Source organism: Onychostoma macrolepis, chromosome 04, assembly GCF_012432095.1.
Source record: "Onychostoma macrolepis isolate SWU-2019 chromosome 04, ASM1243209v1, whole genome shotgun sequence".
Classification (NCBI taxonomy): domain Eukaryota; kingdom Metazoa; phylum Chordata; class Actinopteri; order Cypriniformes; family Cyprinidae; genus Onychostoma; species Onychostoma macrolepis.
In genome coordinates, this window is record NC_081158.1 from 14,354,693 (window position 1) to 14,376,416 (window position 21,724).

The 21,724-nt window shown below is 37.2% G+C and overlaps 1 protein-coding gene across 3 annotated transcripts in view; it reads right to left on the bottom strand.

The window, feature by feature from the left end:
* The window catches only part of LOC131538974 (gastrula zinc finger protein XlCGF49.1-like), a 35,268-nt gene that overhangs the window by 4,020 nt on the left and 9,524 nt on the right, over positions 1-21,724 (bottom strand). The window contains exons 1-2 of one of the 3 annotated variants that reach the window (XM_058773201.1): positions 1,056-1,093; positions 247-381 (exon numbers count right to left, since the gene is read on the bottom strand). In XM_058773201.1, coding sequence (XP_058629184.1) covers positions 247-331 — 85 coding nt within the window. In that variant the 5' untranslated portion in view covers positions 332-381; positions 1,056-1,093. Of the gene's footprint in view, positions 1-246; positions 382-1,055; positions 1,094-6,304; positions 12,014-21,724 lie in introns of those variants that run through there. The other 2 variants (XM_058773202.1, XM_058773200.1) reach the window with 2 other exon arrangements.

A 21,724-nucleotide genomic window follows, 5' to 3' on the forward strand; every position in this document is an offset into this window, starting at 1 on the left:
GTATTTTTTTTAATGCGTGGACAAACTGTAATGATGAATGCCCAGCTTGGAAGTAGGTGCTTATCAGGTGCATATGAAGGGAGAATTAGTATTTGGCTGGACAAGTGATCTCGACATGTATGTTCACATTAAACCGCTTCAGTTAGGACACTCGTATGACATTACAAAACATTATAATATTTTTTTTTTCTTTTTAAAGAGAAACAGTTTAAGTATCAGTATTCAGCTTCGAGAATGGAAACCAACCTGTTTGTTCCTCAGTATCTTCTTGTTTGACTCTGAATGTTTCTTCAATCTTCATGTCTTCACTCTCCTCCTTAATAAATGCCATCTTTATAATAGTGGGTCACGTGGATCTCAGTTGCTTCATTAAGGTGTTTTCTGTGTGTTTGCACACATTATCATGTTTAAGATGTGAATAAAATTGTACAGAAACAAAATAAAACCAAAACTAAATCTCTGGGTGAATCTCAATCAGTTCCCGAGTTCAGTAGTCAGCACACTGGTAAGGAGTCAGTCAGAGTGACGAATTGCCTTAAATGGCCTGATAAGCCAAAAAAAAAAGGTCAAAACTACAACTGTTAATTAATAAAAGAACAAAAAGTATACATGCACTTTCATACTTGCTTATGATTTATATTTGTATATTATATTCAATGCTTATGTGTGTTCTCGTTGTATTTACACCGTTCTGACCAACAGGTGTCGTCCGCCTGCGGTGATTCGAGCGCTTCGAATCAGTGAATCATTTTGCGAAGCAATCGGTTCAATTGACTCGGAGTTCCGTAAAGATCCGTTTCTCCCATCATTACCTGCCAGTGACCGAATTCGCGTTTACTATAAACTGATTGACGATATTGGGAACGAAATGGGACGCACTTTTTCTGTTACTCATGTGCGGATATGCTTTACTCACAAAAATAACGTTTTGTAATGTTAGATGAAGCATGTTAAATTCAATAATAGGTCACTCGCGTACTTCGCTGGTAAAAACTATACATTTGTTTGAATGGATTGTATCGATTTAAGCACTTTGAATGCTTAAAAACACCCACCTTTTTTCAACCGAATCACAACAGATGCAGGAGAGCGGCGCTGACATATGACGTCACATCGTCACCCAAAATAAAAGTACGCTGCTTTCCAAAATCACACAAGTGCAGAGACATTATGTACAGACTGGAAACACACTCATAATGAAACACATATCAAAGGTATTCATATTTGAAATCTTGGTGAAAATATTTGTGTGTTAAAATTTCCCCCTTCAACCTCAAGCAGATATAATTGAGGAAAGAATTTATTGCATAAATGATAACTAAACTAATCATTTAAATCTTTAAAAGTCTTTAAAAACAGCTGTTTTACCCAAGATGTCTTCAGTAGAGCTACCTAAAATAAGCATAACCAATGCTAACAATTTGACATTGACAAAAAAGTCTAGCTTAAGAAAAAACAGATATATCGAAGGAAGTGTGTGATAAAGCAAAGGAATAAGATGCTAGTGTATATGTTAATAAAACAGTAGCCTATATTTGAAACCATATAGCTTCTGCTAACAATTCTGCTTGCAATTTTATGATGGAAAAATAAAAACAACAGTCAGTCAGAAAGATGAATATGGAACTACAAGAATTAAATATTCAAAAATATTTTTGGTTAAAGATTAAAAACGATTCTGGAGACGTTTGTGTTTATATGCTTAAGAGTTATAAGAAGCCATAAATGATCAATAAAGACAATATCTGACAAACAAAACAAAACCAGATTATATAAAAAGCATTGGGGCAAGCAGGTATTATATCATTAGTAAAAAAAAAAGGCTGCTAGATAAATAAACAAAGAAACATTGGTTTTGAATGTAAAAACTGTTTTATTTTAGTTATTCAATAACATTTACTTGTTTTAAGCTGATAAAATCAACATTCCACTGTTTTTTCGCCTTATTTTTTATATGCTGAATATTGAGATAGATGAAGAGGAGTGGACCAACATTCCACAGGCCAACATTTGTGAACAATATTTGAGAGAAATAGGCCTTTTGTGTACATAGAAAAAGTCTTAGATCTTTGAGTTCAGCTCATGAAAAATGGGGGCAAAAACAAAAGTGTTGCATTTATAATTTTGTTCAGTGTAAATAAACCGCAGATTTGAGTTTTAAACAACTACATTCTCGCCTGAAATACTTTTAAAACTACATTTCATGACACAATAACAGTAATATTTTTAAAAATTATGCGAATAAATGGTGGTTGAAATACAATGCTGGGCGAACTCAACCAATCAGCATGTTCAGCCCCCAAGTCCCTCCCCTGAAAGTTCTGGACCTTTGAAAAAGTACTACCTCGCGAGCAGGGTCTTTCTGAGGGGCAAATTTTTACCTGGAACTTTATAAAGATCCTGGTTCCTGCGGTGGAAACACACTGAGTACCGGCCCAAAGTCCCTAGTTCCAGGGGAAAGTTCCTGCAGTGGAAACGGGGCTTTAGACATTTAAAGAATCAATGAGAACACCCTCCTCACAACTATCTGATTACCGTATAGAATCATTCCAATTCATTGGCTAATGACATAAGTGCTACCCTCTGTGTCACCAAAGGACTGTACAGTCTGCCAGCATCCTGAGACTCAAAGGCAGAGAAGAAAATGACCATAACATGACAGCAAAAATAAAAAGAAGCAACCTTAACATTAACCTTGGTCACCTCAAAACCTTCACCAGGTGGGAGCCTGGGGATGGGCTCACAGACAAGGCTTGACTCAGTATACAGGCCTCTGCATGCATCATGGGGATACACATTTACTGAAAACACAATGCCATAATCACGTGGATTTAAAGCATGACTCCTGAGCTCCGAATGCATCATTTTGTGGAGCACATGTGGGAAAATCGTTGTTCAAGAGACAGTCGATCTGCTGTTGCCCAAAACACACAACACTGCAGGACTGACAGAACAGATTCTGGCGGACAGTGATGGGAAGGGCAAATACGCTCTGAACAAGCGCTGAAGGGCAAAAAACACTCTAAAGCAAGAAACTTAAAGGATTAGTTCACTCAAAAATGAAAATTCTGTCATTAATTACTCATCCTCATATCGTTCCAAACCCATAAACCACAAACCCTTCGTTCATCTTCGGAAAACAAATTAAGATCGTAATCAGCGTTGTTTACGTTCAGCATGTGTGCGGTTTCTACTGAACGTAAACAATGCTGATTACGTTGATTATGTTCTGGGGTACTCTCCAAAATGGCGAAAGACGGTAACTCGGGGAGAAGTATTGTTGAATAAATTGTTATTTTTGTTTTCTCTGTGCACAAAAAGTATTCTCGTAGCTTCGTAAAATTAAGTTTGAACCCCTGATGTCACATGAACTATTTTGCCGATGTTCTTGCTACGTTTCTGTGCCTTGATCGTGGTAGTCTCCTTCCTTGCAGGGTCAGAGAGCTCTAAGATTTCATCAAAAATATCTTAATTTGTGTTCCGAAGATGAACGAAGGTTTTACAGGTTTAGAACGACATGAGGGTGAGTAATTAATGACATAATTTTCATTTTTGGGTGAGCTAACCCTTTAAAACCTGTAGGGACCGGTGTGTCACATGAAACACAGAGCCTCTCCCTACTTCTTTCAGCGGTTAGAAGAGATTCATCTCTCAAGGAAATTATATTTATTAAATTATAATATAATAAAAATTATAGTAATTATAACATTTAACACGGCTTATAGCAAAAAAGAACACCCATTCACAAAATTCAAATCACAAATAATACTGATGAAAAAGAAAGAGTTGAATGTTAATCCCACTTATGCCAACGACATGGCCTGTGGCCAATTTATATTAGACAATCTCCAAAAAAAAAGACAACTGACAAAATTGTCTCCACCCACTATCTATCATTTATGATTGATGGTGATATGGACATCTCCACCAAAGAATGCGAGAGACCTATGCCCGAGTCTTTTTCGAGCCTTATACAGATAGTCAGGGTAGCACCAAATTAAATATTTGATTGATTAATATATCGTGCAACACTACTGTCCACATAAAGCAACCTGCTCCATGTGAAACTTTAATTAGGCCACTCAAATGACATTCTTAAAAAATGATCATTCATTTCCATCGATGTCAAGATTAAAAAAAAAAAAAAATTACTTAGTTTAGCTTTGAGAATGGAAACCAACCCGTTTGTTCCTCAGTCTCTTCTTGTTTCACTCTGAATGCTTCTTCAATCTTTATATTTTCACTCTCCTCTTTAATCAACGCCATCTTTATAATTGTTCACCACTTGGATCTCAGTTGCTTCACCAGGAGTTTTTCTGTCTGTTTGGACAATTCGTCATGTTTACGATGAGAAATAACAAAGTTATTTTCTCTCATCACTACTCACCAGTGCTCTAATTTGTGTTTGTATTCATCATATTTATTCATTTATTTTAATTCCTTTATTTTTTAAATAGTCAATTATTTGTTGCTTCTGTTATTTAATGTGTCTTGTTTGAAAATGTTTTCTATTTCTTTGCTCTATTTCAAGTTTCTATTTCTGTTCTCTTAAATGATATTTGTGATGTATGTACCCTCTGTATGTATTTTTTATTTGTTCAGTTAAAAAAAGGAAGAGAAAAGAATTAGTTTTACCTAGACTGATTTACAAAATATAGTGAAATAAGATGCTACTTTTCTGTTACTCATGTGCGGAGGGGTTTAATTCACAAAAAATTGCATTTATTAATTTTAGATAAAGCAATAAAATGTTATATTCAATTAATTTTGCATCGCTTGTAAAGAGGCTAACTAACACACTTCAAATGCTTAAAATCAAACCTTTCTTCAGCTGAATCAGACTTGTGACGTCATACAGCCACACCAAAATAAAAACTGTTCACACGTTTTAAGTAGAAAAAAAAAAACATTCAAAACAACAATCGTTCAAATTATACACGCAAAAATAAAAATATCAGTGGTTTTCAGAGCTGAATTCTTGGTGAAATATCATCTGCTGTCAAATGAGGTGCTGAAAAGATAAAATACAGTGCAATAAACAAGCATTGTCAGCAAAATTAAACCTTTATTAGAGCCACAACCAAATAGATAACATGCAATATGTTATTGTGTGTGTGTGTGTGTGTAATGTTGCAATGTGATTATTAGATTTTGTTGCCACAAAAATGCCACATTTTCACATTTCTTTGTAATTGCAATAGTCTTTTAGTGATAACCATAGAACAATAGACCAAGTCAATGCAGAAAATTCCTTCATATTAATATAGTACATTGCGCACTATTTTTACTGAATGTTTTTATTGTAGGAAATTCTCAGTGAGGTTTTCCCAAGGCCGGCATGTCATCTCCGCTCTGTCTGCATGCCCTATAATTGACTGTGGAGACCTAATACGTATTTTACGCAACAGACTTCCGTATTCTGTTAAACGGGTCTTGTTGCTTCAGATTCTAGCGTTTTGCATTTGCTTCGTTAAATATGAAGCTGTTTTACTCAAGATGCCTTCTAAGATGATCATAACCAATGTCCATCACATATGCAAACTGTTATCTAAGTTTTTATTTTTATTCTTTTCACTAATATTTAGATATAAAAATTGAATAAAACGTCAGCAATAAAAACAGCTAGCTAGTTTAACTGATTACCTTAAAAGACCATAGATATCACAATTATTTAAAACGACTGTTAAACTGTTCTCCGACAAGCGGAAGCGATGAGACCTGTTTTCCAGGTTTGGTCAGGTGATGTTGGACATATACCCTATTGAAGTAGTGAAGTTATTAACGTAATTTCGGGAGGAGTACGCCCATCTAATCTTACAATTAATATCAGAGTATAAAAACAGCCTCTTACCATTTCCGTTTTTGGTTCTTTCGGCATCCCTCCACCTCCCCATCTCCTCCTTTATGCATATTTATTTCATTTATCCTTCTGTCTATAGGGGGGCTTTCGGAGCTTGAGTAGAATAGTCTCTCTGAGCCTCCATTGCGGACATCAAGCCAAATCCGTTTACCACTAATGCTAAGATTATATGGGCACATGAACTCGTGAAGTAAAGACATAATTGAAGTAGTCCATGTGACTTCAGTGATTCAACCTTAATTTTATGAGGTGATGGGAGTGTCTTTTGTGCTTGAAAAAACAAAACAAAAACAATGACTTTATTTAACAATTTCTTCACTTCTGCATCATTCTCCGATGCGTGTTCACAAGAACACCACGACGTGTTGATGCATGATCAGATGTTCCCACTCTAAAACCTTTCCCTGAAGCGATGCGCTGTTTACAAGAAAAGGGAGAGGAATGTGGTATGCATGTTTTGTTTATTAAAATGAACAGTTAGCAAAGCACATGTTAAATGTAGCCACCTGCAACCATGAGCACTACTCTTCAGCACAATGCTGCTACCCACAAGAACTTTAAAACAGAAACTCTTTTAAATGTGAAACATAACAGCATTAACACTAAAATGTCTTTAGCTTTGATAGAAACATGAAATTTTACCCCTGGTTTCACAGATAACGCTTACGCCTAGCCCCAAACTAAAATGCATGTCTGGGCTGTTTTAACTAAAAGAAACTTGAACTGACTGATCTTAACATTCCATTGTTTTGTCTCAAGATGTACACAAGTTATGTTTTTTTCTTTTTTCTAAGGCATGCTTATTAAAGATACATAAATGTCCTAATGGTGCTCAAACTTCATTAGATGACAACTGCTTAAAACATTTCGAGACACAGATGCAAGTACCTCTTGTCCATACAATGATAGCAAAACCATTCAAACTCCATGCAACCAGTAATGCTACAGTTACGAGAAAAATAACTTGTGTAGTAACTAAAGTTTTCAGAAAAATGTAGTGGAGAAAAAGTTCAAACTTTGCCTCTGTGTAGTGAAGTACAAGTATAAAATTGCTTTAAATATATTCAAGTTCCTCAAATTTACAGTAGCGAATAAATGTGCACATTCTGACTTGCAAATGCGGATTCAATCTGTACATGCAGAAACATTCAGAAATGTGCAAACATACATTTGTGTGTAGTATTTGAGAATTGTAAATTCTTGGATGTAAATTTGATTATGTACAAATTATATTTTGTGAACTAGAATTGTTATTAATGTGTGAATTGCTGTTTGCAAATAAACAAGCTTTTTTGGTTAATGTGATTTAGCTCAGACAAAACAACAAAGTATACTTGTATATACAAGTGCTATATACAAATAGTGTAATACAGCGAATAGAACAAGAAGAGGTAGGGTATTAAACATAAGAAATATTGCACATAGGTTTTATTGCACAGTTGGGGACAACAGGCCACATGAACTGTTCATTGTCTGGGGTAAATAGGTTTTCTTATGCCTGGCTGTTAAGGCCGGTACACACCAAGCCGACGCCGACGAACTAGTGCCGACGAAAGCAGACTGCGGGGTCGGCCGACGTCGGCAGCTTCTGGGTCCAAAGTTGCCCTGACACACCAAGCCGACGCTCGATACCCGACTGTTAAGTAGCACGTCCGTTCTGCGCCTTTCTCCTGCACTGGTTCGCCAGCTGAACAGCCAATCAGAATGATCAGATGGCCCGACTGACCGACGAGCTCCGACGCCGATTCAACATGTCGAATCGGCCGAAAACAAGCCGACGAGGACCAACTTCAGCCGACGGCGCGGAACACACTGAGAAGACTTCGTCGGCCGACGAACAAAAACTGCCCGACGGCCAACCGTCGGCTTGGTGTGTACCGGGCTTTATAGTGTTCAATGCTCTCTACCGCCAGCCAGACAGCAAAAGTTCAAAGAGAATGTGTGAGAAATCCAGAGCAATTTTCTAAGCTCTTTTTTTCAATCTGAATGTATACAGTTCTTGAAGGGTGGGTAGGGCAGCACCAGTACTTCTCTCAATAGCTCAAAGTGCCCTTCTGATGTCGGATTTGACAGCTGAGCGAATCCAGACTCGATGACAGCTGTGTAGAACTGCATCAGCAGCTCCAGTGGCAGTTTGAAATTCCTCAGGAATCCCAGGAATCTGAAAGCTGTCACCAGTCCAATTATTTCAGTCCAGAAAAATCACCAGCTCTGTCATAGACGATAGTATACGTTCACTATGGTTACCGCTACAGGCACAATTGAGGCAGCTACCAGCTCCTCATAGGATTCCGGGGGTCAGGAGTCGTAGCACATACACACACAGAGAATGTTGTGTGTATTGACAACAGAACAGCTTGTAGTGAGAACGTGGGTACAAAGTAATGGTGACCGGTAGATTATTATTGTGCGTCAGCCTGCGTCTGCCCTGACCCGATTCTGAAGCAGTGGCGGCAATAATTAATGGTGCACTAAGCGATTTTTTCCAAACGATGTTGATATTTGAAAGCACCAAAACAAACACGCCCATACCCCAACAGGACCTCGCCCCTATTTTGATATCTCCCCCGCACACGTACGTACACAACCATGGCAACGACGATCGCGGAAACAAGCGAAGATGACACACAAGCATATTCAAGCAAAAGCCAACATGGAGAAGTTGTGTGAAACAAAGCAAAATCAACATTACTCGCCTATCAAAAAGAAACAACACAACCTCTACGTCAGATTCCAGGCCTTCCCGCTCCTTGAGTTCTCCCCACCGCTGGAAAGCTGTTCCGATATTTACGCGGGTCCTACCTCTTGCCTGATCGTAACCCTTCATTTGAATGTTTTATCTTTTTTTTATATGCCATCTCTCTCTATCTATAGTCGATCTGCTAATATTCGTCATGTGCACTCAAATTGACCTATTAGTTGCTATTGCTCCCTCGGACAAACAAACGGAGTTGCTCACTATCTTACAATGACAGCTACAGCGTGAAAAACTTGTCCCACAATGTTTTTGCACAATTTTGGACACAGAAGGCCACTAAATAGGAATTAAATATTCCATGGAGGGATTTATAAAATATTTAAAAATAAATACGGTGGAATTTGCAGGAGGGTTTACAGATCACAATGCAAGCGGGAGAAGTCTCATATTACGGTCGGTCGTCACGATCGCGGACAGTCCGCTATTTAAGTTTGTACATTAACATGGACTTACTAACTTTAACGTTAGCTAGTTTTAGCCAGAGATACCTTGCTACAGCACAAGATAACATTAACGTTCTGCTTGAGCAGATGAAAACTGTAACTTAATGAGTGTATGACAACCAGAAAATGAAAGTTTTTGTCTTCACTTGTATTGGGGTGAATACTTAGGGAGATTGTGCTCTGTTTTGTTTAGATTCAGGAAATGTAATAAAATAAATTATATTGCCCATCCTCTCAGGACACCTGGAATCAGTGTTACAAGTACTCCAGACACATTGTTTTTCCATTTTTGAAGCATAAACCCCATAAAACCGATGCGAGCTTTGGATCTTCCAATGTTTCTCTATGGTGCTGAAACCTAAAGATGTCCGCGTTCCGCTCCCCGTGAAACCGATACTCAACTGCCATTGGCTAGTCTGCGTTCGAGGGGAGGGGCTTACCGATAGGTCAATTGAGCGCTCTCTTCGCTCTATCAGTACAAGACACGCCCCCTTACTGCTGATTGGCTACAAGTGTCTTTTGAGACTCGGTCAGACACTGCGGTCAAAAGCGTTTTTCAAAATTGCTTAGTGCACATTTAAGGAGAGGCGGGCTGGGCCACCACTACTTAGGCTAATGTAGATAGCGGAAACCCTGATTAATCCTCTGTTTACCGATGTTGCCTTTCGTAGAGACCGGGTCGGGTCACTATGAATCTGGGGGGCGTCATGTACCCCCCCGTCCCTAGTGCCATCTACGCGCCTGGTGTTCAGAATAGCTTTTCAAGCACTGTTCGAAACGCTGTCTGACACCTGGTGTTTTATTTTCCTGTCCTAGCTGATGCAGTTGTTAATAATATATTGTAAATACATTAATTCTGAGACGATTTTAGCGCCATAGTTAAAACATTTAAGCATAAGCCGGCAACATAAACTTGTTTAGCTTGTATACTTTGTTTACATTTCTATTTTATTTACATTGTGGAATATTTAAAGCTAGATGAATATCATCTAATGTGTTGATTCCGACATATTAAACTGAATCAAATATACAAGTTAAACCTCTAAACAATTAAAATAATTTTCACACAGACGCATATTTTTCTGATGCCATTTTAAACCGCTGAGCCATTTAAAACATTTTCCACACAAATAACAAAATAAAACTGTCATCCTCTTGACCAGTGGTTGCCAACCCTGGTCCTGGAGGCACCCCAATACTGCACATTTTACATGTCTTCTTTCTCTGACACACCAATTTCAGGTCTTGGAATCTCTATTAATGATCTGATGACCTGAATCAGGTGTGTTGGATTAAGGAGACATGCAAAATGTGCAGTGTTGTGGTGCCTCCAGGACAAGGGTTAGGAACCACTGCTCTAGACCCAGGTGAAAAAAGTGCACTTCCATAATGTAGTGCTCTATTTTTACGCACCAATTTTGTACTTAATATACTAAAAACTATTCTTTAGTACTTTTAAGATAATCTTAAGAACATCTAAGGCATCTACATCTACGCTAAAACTGTCAGTTTTTGGGATTGACAACTGCATTTTCTTTACAGGTGTGAGTCTCAAAATGTCCCGTTCACACAGCAGCTTACAGTAGCATCTCGAGTACTGTCTATAGACAGTATGGACAAGAGTCCAATTAACCGACAGCAGCTTTTAGGGTAGAGAGTGTAGCATTTAAGTCATGCGCAGAACACAAAACTGACGGGAGCGGCTCCGAAGGAGAAAAACTGAATTTAAAACTTTCAGATGACACACAGCTCATTTATCCTTCACTGTAAGTTACCGAAACCAAACGTGAAAACACGAAACACACGGTAGACGCGTGTTTGTGCAGCAGAGCGGCTGTCTCTCGCACTGTATGATGTGACAGACAACTAGCTGTCCAGTCCTGTTCCGTTCACACAGTGCAAGTTTGCGGTTGTGAGTCCTGAAAATTTTCAGGTGTGAGTTCGGTTACAAAATACGGTTGTCACGCTCGTAAATAACCGTGAATGTGCAGGTGAGTTTTGAAATTGTTTCGTAAACCTCTTGCAGCATTGGGGAATACTACAATTTTTTTCCAGAATGAGTTTGCAAATGCCGTTTCAGGTCTGTGTGATATGTGAAACACTTTCCACACTGAAGACATGTGATAGGTTTCTCTCCAGTGTGAAGCCTCATGTGAATGTTAAGGTTTCCTTTATTTGTGAAACTCTTTCCACACTGAGGGCAGGTGAAAGGCCTCTCTCCAGTGTGAACTCTTAGGTGAATCTCAAGGATTGCTTTGTTTGTGCAAGTTTTTCCACAGTGATGGCACATGAAAGGCTTCTCTCCAATGTGAGTTGTTACATGATTTCTAAGGTGGTTCCTGTCAGGAAAACTCTTTCCACACTGATGACATATAAAACAGTTCTCTCTTGAGTGAATCCTCATGTGGCAATTAAGGTTTTCTTTACATCTGAAACTTTTTCCACACTGACCACATATGAACGGCTTCTCTCCAGTGTGAATTCTCATGTGAGTCTTAAGGCTTTCTTTTCGTGAGAAGTTCTTCTCACACAGTCTACAGGTGTAAGGACTCTCTCCAGTGTGACCTCTCATGTGGGCATTAAGGTTTCCTTTATGTGTAAAACTCTGTCCACATTGAGTGCAAGTATAAGGCTTTTCTCCAGTGTGAACTCTCATGTGGACTTTAAGATTTTGTTTTTGAGTGAAACTTTTTCCACACTGTTGGCAGGTGAAAGGCTTTTCTCCATTGTGAATTCTCATGTGGACATCAAGGTTTTGTTTTTGATTGAAAGTCTTTCCACACTGACAGCAAGTGAAATAACTGGTAGATTCAGTCTTTTGACCTCTTTTTTGTGAGGAAGTCTTTTCATTTTGTGTGGATTGTTCTCCAGTCATAAAATCCTGATCTTTGTCATACTGATTCTCTTCCATTTTATTCAGTTCTTGGCTTTCCTTTTTCAAAGCCATTAGGTCTAAAGTGAAAAACAACAAGACAATAAAATACAAGTTAACACCAGTTTAATGGCACAAAGCAACAGACATAAAAAAAAAAAAAAAATCAACATAATACATCAAAATAATAATCAAAACCAAATGCATGCATGCAAGATCCTATACACATCCTGTAATCTCAGAACCTCTTCTCATTGTTAACTGTTCACTTTTTTAGGACAAGCTTGAAGAAAAGAAAAAAGAAAAAACTATTTCATAAAAAATAAAATAAAAAGTTGGCAGATAGCAAACCACTTATCACTTGACCCAGAAGGAATTGTTTATTATAGACCAAATCCCATATCTACCATTTATGTCTATAATTTTAGAAAAGTTTATCCTCTTTACTTGCTTAGTGCACATTTAAGGAGAGGCGGGCTGGGCCACCACTACTTAGGCTAATGTAGATAGCGGAAACCCTGATTAATCCTCTGTTTACCGATGTTGCCTTTCGTAGAGACCGGGTCGGGTCACTATGAATCTGGGGGGCGTCCCAGATGTTAACAGTTTTGCAGTTTAGTTTTCAGTCAGAAATTAAGCCCCATTGCAGAGGTCGCGTTAACCGAAAATTCTCCGTCATTGACAGAATTTTTTTGGCAGTGATGGAAAAATCTGAAGGCCGTCTGTCATTTGACAGATTATACTGAGGGTGTCCTGTTGTAATTTATAACTGTAATTCCCATCCCTGTCCAGTTGGTGGTGAGTGCGCTCCAGTGAGGCAGCAGAGTGCAGGATCATAAGTCTCCAGAACAAAAATTAAACTTTCATGAGTCTTTTGCTATGCGTTTCTTAATGCACAGGCGAGTATCCACTAGTAAAGTGAAAGAGATGATCAGTTCATTGCAAATGCATAAGCCTATATGCTCGTCCTCTACGTTCATTATTAACAATGAAAACGTGAACAAAAATAAAAGCAATTAAATGTGTTATTATAATCAAAATATGAAAATTAAAATGACAGGTAGCCTAATAATAGATTATGATGGAATTTTTACGACCCTGTCCGTCAAAATTACGGACATTGTTAAAGTCTAACGCAACCTCTGCCCCATTGTAGCAGAAATACTGTGCTTAATGTTAATTCTCTTAGGGCTGCACAATTAATCAAATTTGCTGCTTCATATTGTTTTTTGACAATATGTGAATATTACTTGAGTAATGCTTTTTTGCCCTGTAGGGGTTCCCCAGGGTTCTATTTTGACTCCTTTGCTCTTTTCTCTCTATGTGTTCCCTATTGGCTCGATTTTTAGAAAACATGGTTTGTCATTTCACTGTTATGCGGATGACACCCAGGTTTATTTGCCTGTCAAATGCAATTCTGTGGGTCTTGAGTCTCTTATGGTATGTTTGGCGGATGTGAAGGCTTGGCTCTTATTACATTTTTAATGAAAAGGAAATTGAAATGATAGTTTTTAGTCCGTCTGAGTTTTCAAATTCCCCAAAATTGGATTGGGTGGGATGTCTCTGTGCTTGAAACCATGGCTAAAAAACATGGATTTCATTTTTGATGATGCCTTAAAGTTTGACCGTCAAATAAATTCAGTTATCAAAGCTTGCTTTTTTCAGCAGCTGCCTTTTCTATCTTTTAAAGATTTTGAAAAAGTAATTCACGCTTTCATTTCATCTAGGCTGGACTACTGCAATTCACTTTATTTTGGGATTAGCCAGACAGCTTTATACCGTTTGCAGCTTGTTCAAAATGCTGCGGCTTGACTCTTGAGTGGGGTTAAAAAGAGGGAGTGTATTACTCCTATTTTACGCTCACTACACTGGCTGCCTGTTCGTTTTAGAGTGGATTTTAAAATGTTGCTCCTTGTTTACAAAGCTCTAAATGGTTTGGCCCCTACTTATCTCTGTGAGTTATTGATTGAGTATCAACCCACTAGATCCCTTCGGTCTTCCAACCAGGATCTATTGTTTACCCCTAAGTCGAGGCTTAAGTGTAGAGGCGACCGTGCTTTCTGTATTGCTGCCCCCAGCCTTTGGAACGCCTTGCCACTATCCATTAGACAAGCCTCTTCTCTTAATATGTTTATGTCCAGGCTAAAGGCATTTTTATTTTATAAAGCGTATGGCTGATGGGATATCTGCATGGTTTTATTACTTTTCTATTTGTTGTATTTGTTTTTTATTTGTTTTTTGTTTTTTTTTTATGACTTGCTGGAAAGCACATTGGTAAACGGAAGTTGTAATTAATTGTGCTATATAAATAATTTGTCATTGTCATTTTTTGGAACATGTGATACTTTTTTATTTTTCTTTATTCTTTGAATACAAAGTTAAAAAGAGCAGCATTTGTTCAAAATAGAAATATTTTCTAACAATATAAGTCTTTACTATGATGTTTTATTCATTTAACATCCCTACTAAATAAAAGTATTAATTTCTTTAAAAAAAAGAAAGAAAGAAAAAATGTACTGACCCCAAACATTTGAATAGCATTGTATATTGTAACACAACGTTTCTTTAAATAAATGCTGTTCTTTTTAACTTTTTATTAATCAGAATCCTAAAAAAATATCACAGGTCCCAAAAAATATGAAGCAGCACAACGGTTTCCAACACTGATTATAAATCAGCATATTAGAATGATTTCTGAAGGATCATGTGACACTGAAGACTGGAGTAATGATGCTGAAAATTCAGCTTTGATCACAGAAATAAATTATATTTTAAAGCAGCCCAAAGTCTAAAGGACTGGTCATTTCATTATCTCTTTTATCTTGTGCTACATAAGTCGTCTATTTAATTTTGGACTTTATTCACATATAAACCTATTATGCTTGACGGCGCAAAAGAACCAGCGATGTTCATAATCGCGTGTCTGGTTGAGTTTATATCTGTGGTTTTTAAATGAATAAAAGCCTAAATTAATTCTGATCATCATATAAAGAAGTGATGTATCTCTTCAGAAGACTTGGAGTTCATATGGATTTATTTTATGATATCTTTAAGGAAGTTTTAAAGTGGGTGAATAGACTTTAAATATAGGGACAGAATTCACTCTCAAGTTTCATGAAAATATTTTAATTTGTGTCGAAGATGAACAAAAGCCTTAGGAACGACAGGAGGGTGAGTAACTGATGACATGACTTTTATTAAAACTAAAGCTCAGTGCTCTACTCTCGACTCCTGTAAACAGTAATGGTATAGTCCGCCATTTTGTTTGATTGACCGCCGTTTTGACATTGATGAGCGAATTTCCCTTGGATCAAAACCGCCTTTTTGCAACAGAGGACGGAGAAGATAAGTCGCGACGGTGACTGCTAAGAAGATTTTTGAGGTAAGCTGTACTAAAATCGTTTTTTAACTTGCATGTATGTGCGAAAACTACATGTTCTGCTGCTGTTAAGTTAATAGGTTTAGTTTGGTTTCCAACAGAACTGTTAAGGCACTTTAAAATATTAGCAAACTTTCACGGGTAAAATGGAATAATTGACCATTATGGTGTATCGATGCATGAAGCACAGTTAACATATAATTTTACAAAAGAATTTATATTAAAATGACTGGATTTCGCAAGCAAAGTTCCGCCAAACATTAACGGTAAATGTGACCGCACCCTTAAAGTTAGTTTTTCTCAATATTACCCTATCGACGTTGTCAGTGAACAGTGAAATTGTGCCAGTAACATTGCAAAATTGGTGTAAATGTGGTGTAATTGGTATGGATTATGCCAAAGGTGTAATTGTAGTCGATCTGAAATTAAGTTAATGATTATAGGGTAAGTATGGTTTTGCGCCATTTTAGCACGCTTTTAACATAGGCTATAAAATCTATTTTCTTTAATGTCAAAATGCCATAGAAGGTTAATTATTTGCAAAATAATTCAAATGATTGCTTGTGCTGGGGCTCACACCCTCTCCACTGTCAGAACAATACCACACTTTGCCCAAAATGTAGGTTATGTAGGCCACAAAACAAATTCGATCAACCGAGTCTTTTACTAACGTCGTCTTCTCTCAGAAGTGTGCTCAGTTGGACAAAACTTGTCATGTGTACTTCAAATTTAATTAGAGAGGAGAATAATTTTTTCTGTTTTTAATGAAAATGGGATGATGTGAGCTATGGGTTTCATTCATACTGGAGTGAAAACGTCCACGAGTGAGACTCTAAAAGTAAAATTATATGAAGTTCCAGAAAATTCTTAATATAGAAAAAGGTTGCAGCAGGACAACATGCAGCCAGAGATGTTAGAGACTGAGACGTAGAGACTGATGAAATGTGAAAATAAACATGATTGCAAGGATAAATGTTTTATCTGTGTTCTTTATGCCATCTCGAGAATTAGTGTATTTATTATAATGCAATGCTAATCGACAGTTAATGCATCACAATATATTTCCTTTGTCATTCTATAATAAATGTACAATAATGTATATTTATTTATTACACAGCAATGGACCCATCTAAAGATGATCCTGGGCCAGCGACACCTGGGTCTTTGGTCGCTGGACAACGCTGGACAACGCTGGAGAGAATGAAGGATATGTAAGTATTAACATTTAATCTAGCATAATTTAGCTCACAGTTCTGCTGAAATGTATATTTTATTGGCAAAATGATTTGTTGTTTAAAACTTCAACTTTTAATTCAAATGTGTTTGCAGGAGCATCTGTATGACCCTGTGCCCATAAAGGATTCATCGAAATGAAATTTCGAAATATGAGGCGGCATCTTGAAGAGGGACAGCGACACTATCAGAGAAAAAGGAAAGCTCCCTGCATCGTGCCTTAGTAACGTCATCTAATGATGAAGACCCAAATTAATGGTTGACACTCATCAAGAGAATGAAGCCATCATCTGAGAACATCACCTCCATCAAAACTGCAATGGAAAAGACATTAATTCATCGCAGGAACTGGATCAGCATGGAGTCACCAACAGTTGGTGACATTTGCCAACAGTACCCCCGCTTCATTGACATGCCATCCCTGGTAAGACTAATTCAATGAAGAACACACGTTTCAGGGATTTAAACTAGTTTAAACCAGATCAAACAGCGTTGACATTCTCAGCAAAAACACGAGACAAACATGAGAAACATTGTGCCACAATGATCCAGAAGCCTTTTCAATCTACAAATCACCAAAAGTTACCATGGATTTACTGTAGTAAAACTAACCTGACAATGGTATTGTGGTAGAAAGTATTTGTTTGTTATGAAGCAATAGAATTAGTGCATTTTACAGTGACAATATAGTGAAAATTTGTAGCCATATTAGCACTACGAATATTTAGTGAAGTTTTGTTCACATATCAGCTGAAAACAGCACAGACTAAAAGATAGATTCTTGGGATTTAATAATAAATATCAGTTCATCAAAAGAGTAAAATTGTAAAAGTGTAAAAAGTGAGTAAAATTGAGAAGACTTTTTTTTTTACCCAGCCCTAATAGATTCCAAATTATACTATGGTTTAGAAAATTAATTTGCCATGTAAAATTTGTTTTCTGGTAAAATGTATTTACCAAAACTGAAACGGATCGCAGCTTTTGAGAAAGGAAGTGTAACCTCTTTTTTGGACCAACTTATAAACTGTAATGATGGTAAGTAATGATTAACTGCTTAAGTATGTTATTGATCGTCTTTGTCTTAAACTTTGACAGCCATTTCAATGTGAGCTGGGAGTGTGAGTCATTTTTCAATTTTTCATTTTCAAAAAATGACACTTTCTTCAGTTTTAAAATTTGTGATCAATCTTGTGCTGTTGTTTGGACAAACTAATCAGTTCATCTTAAACCAAGGATTAATCACTATTTCAGCATTATAATGTATTAATTTGTTAGCTGTGGACATAATTGTAACTAACCATCTTATGCTCTTTTATATTAAATAGATGAGAAGTGCTACATCATGCTGCAGGTCCTGACACACTTACTTCCACCAACTGCAGGAAGAGGTGCCGTTCAAAGCCGGTGCAGTGTCAAATCTGCCATTTCATATTTGCTGGATTTTGTACCGGTAAGTTTTCTTTATTTATTTATTCATTATGATCTTGTGTCCTGGATCACAAATAACGTGTAGCATGAAAAAAAGTATTCAGTATTTCTCTCTCTCTCTGTATCTCCTTGTCTCCTTCGCTCTTCATCTTCATTTCTATATAGTTTGGGACTAGGATCTCCTGTATATGTGACAGTGATGACATTGCCACAAGGAGCCAGCAGCCACAACTAGTCTGCATTGGAAACCTGATCAGTGAGACCCACCAGTTCGTCATTGTTGCCAAAACCGACAAAGCTGTAATTCCACTGGAAGATGAGAGCCTAACCTGTGCCTTGGATAAGCTGTTTAAGTTCTTCTGGGTCTACAACCTTTCATATCCTCCGCAACTTACTTCAGTTTTCACATTTTTGGAGTATGTGTATGACTTGCCAATGTCCAAGACTGTAAGAAGATCTAAAGTTTTGGAGCTTATTAGTAAGCTTCAGGCTTTAGACTAAATCAGCTTGACATGTACTGTTGTCCAGTAAAAAGCCAGTTAGCTCTGAGATCAGGAGACTACGCTGGCATCTTCGCACCATACATTCCTTATCCGATGGACAAGACTACACTATAATTTGCAGCCAAAATGGGTGTCAACGTTCATACCAAAACATTAACTCCTATTCTAAGCATCTTGCAAGACAGCATTCATCAGGGGATAGCTTACTGTGCATGGCTGCCCAGCTTTCAGAAAGACAGGAGTCAGACAACGTTTCAGATGACAACAAAGCAGATATCAGCAGCAACACTCAATCAACAACTGATGCAACATCAGATGGTCAGGAAAATGCCATTTTGTGCTCTAAGTCCGATGATGCAGTGTCAGTTACCAGTCATGCAGCGACATTTGCTGCAAAGATGTACTCTTGCTCTAATATAACATTGAATGATGTACAAAGAAGTGTAACTTGCACTAAATAACTTTTGGACAGGACTATTGACAGCCTTCAAGCATCTACCAGTGCATTTTGTAAAAACTTGGCTGTTCCAGATGACAATGAGGGGTTTTGTTCATTATTGAAAGAGTTTGAAGCTGCTAGGCAGTGTCTTAACAGTATAGATAACCCATATAGAATGGCTAAATTCTTTGAAACAGAGTATTCGCTTGTTAAGCCAAAAGAGATCTTCTTGGGTCATAGAGCTGACACCATGAAAAAAAATGGTATTGCACAACAAACACTTTTACATTTCCATCCTTGAAACCGTAAGATTTCTCTTTGGTAATGAGAAATTTCAGAGAAATTTACTTGGCTAACATTCATCTTTGCCGTCTTTTCAATTCTATTGATAGAGAAAAATATGGCTTTGCAAAAATCTTTGAGCCTCTTTTAGATGACATAAAAGTTCTAGAGACACAAGGCATTGACATAATGATAAGAGGAGAAACACACAGTACATGGAACAGTCTGCCCTTTAACCACCGACAATCTGGCTTGTCATTCACTGTGTGGAGAGTTTTTCTGCGAATAAGTTTTGCCATATTTGCCTTGTTGATAAAACAACTTCACAAAGTATATTTAATGAAGAAAATCTTGAAAAGAGAGACAGACACAATTACCAGCAGCATGTTCTGTTGAACGATGTAACTACTACAGGAATCAAAGGAGAGTCACATTTTGGAATTCTTTCATGTAACTGAAAATGTAGGTGTTGACGTAATGCATGATGTGCTCGAGGGTGTCGCACCTTTAGAAGTCAAACTTTTACTTCAGCACTTAATTTATGAAGAAAAACTGTTGTGCCTGGAACAGTTGAATGAAAGAATATCCAGCTATGATTATGGGTATTCAAACGCAAAAAACAAACCAAGTGTCATCCTTAACCTGAAATCTGAGACTGCAATCAAACAAACAGCATCCCAGATGTGGTGTCTCATACAAAATTTGCCTTTTTTGGGGGGGGACATTGTCAGTCCTGAAAGTGAACACTGGCAGATGTTCATTTTGTTGCGTGAGATATGCAGCATTGTATTTGCTCCTGCTGTAACCAGAGGTCTTGCCGTATTCCTGAAACAGCTTATCATAGATCATCATAGTTTGTTCAAAGAACTTTATCCTTCTCGTACTCTCTTACCAAAACACCACTTTATGCCACATTATCCTAGCATGATGATTAAGTTTGGACCATTGTCTAAACTGTGGTGTATGAGATTAGAATCAAAGCACGGTCCCCTCAAATGGCAGGCACAAGCTGTTTGCAATTTCAGGAATATATCAAAAACGTTGGCTTTCAAAAACCAGGTACAGCAAATGCATTGTTGGAAATTATGTGAGGAACTGATCTCCTTTGGGGTAACAGAGACAGTTCATGTGTCACATTCAGTTAATTTCAGTGGTCACACATACAGAACAGGGAGCATGTTGACGTTACCCACTTATGAACAGGAATCCGTGTTTGGGGAAGTTGTTCATTTGTTCCCAATGGTAGTCAACAATGTTTTGTTGGCTTTTTTAAGGATTCTTAATGTTAAGTATTTTGATTATCAGTTTTATTCATATGTAGTGAAAAAGACAGAAGAGTATAAACTAGTAAAGATTCCTTCTGATCTGTCTGATTCCCGACCCCTTGACATTCAGACAAATTTTTTGGATGATCAAATCTATATTAATCCCAGATACATAGTATTAAAATGTAGTACAAGGTTATCTGCCCAATGGAATGGAGTAAAAAACTGCCTTATGCTTGAAAAATGTATCACTATATTCTGTGTATTGTAATGAATCTTATTGTGAACATTTCATGACAATAAATGTTTTGAATTCAAATTATATTGTTTTATTTAACTGATTTTATGCCAAAAGTACCACATTTTTATTCCAAGGTACCACAAAGATAGCCTAGGACAGCACATAATGTGTTAATGTTACAAGTTTACACTTCTTTATGTTAACCTTTCTGACACATTCACTGTGTTAAAATCATTAACACAGTGAATGTGTTAAAATTAACACAACAAACGTTGTCCCAGAAATCACCCATAGATGTGTAATAATTTAACACATTTTGAGTCAGTTTTAACACATCTTTTTAAGAGTGTGTGCAATAAATACAGCCTTGAAGAGCAGAAGAAACATCTTTAAAAAAACATTAAAAATCTTACTGATCCCAAACTTTTGAGCGGCAGTGTACATCTGTATCCGGATGAATTTATAGAATGCATTTATTGCAATACAACATTCACTGTTACAGTTGAAACTGGTATTACATTGAAAAAAGACAAAATATTAGATTTTTTGGTCATACTCCTTCTAAAACAACAGATATGGTCATTTCAACGTTAGATGGTATAATAATTGAAAGAGTAGGGTATTATAAATACCCAGGGATACGGTTAGATAAAAAATGAGCTTTTAATGTACACACTGATAATCTGCTAAAGAAGCTTAAACCAAAATTAGGGTTCTTTTATAGTTACTGCTTGCTTTATGAAGCTAGAAGGGATCAAACCGGAAACCGGACTCTGTCTATCATTTTTTTTTTTTAAGTTAAGTTATCTTTGTGTTAAACTCTATGTGCTGGAAGAAGAGATTGTGAAGTCTCAAAGGGATTCTCCTGGCTAAACAAAGGATAAATAAAATAAAATCAAATAATTTAATATCCAATTTAAATACTTAACCACTAAAAAGATACAGTAGTCTAGAGCAGCGTCTAGAGCATATCCCAACTACATGTTACCCAACAAATACAAAAGCTGGCTGCAGGGGGTAA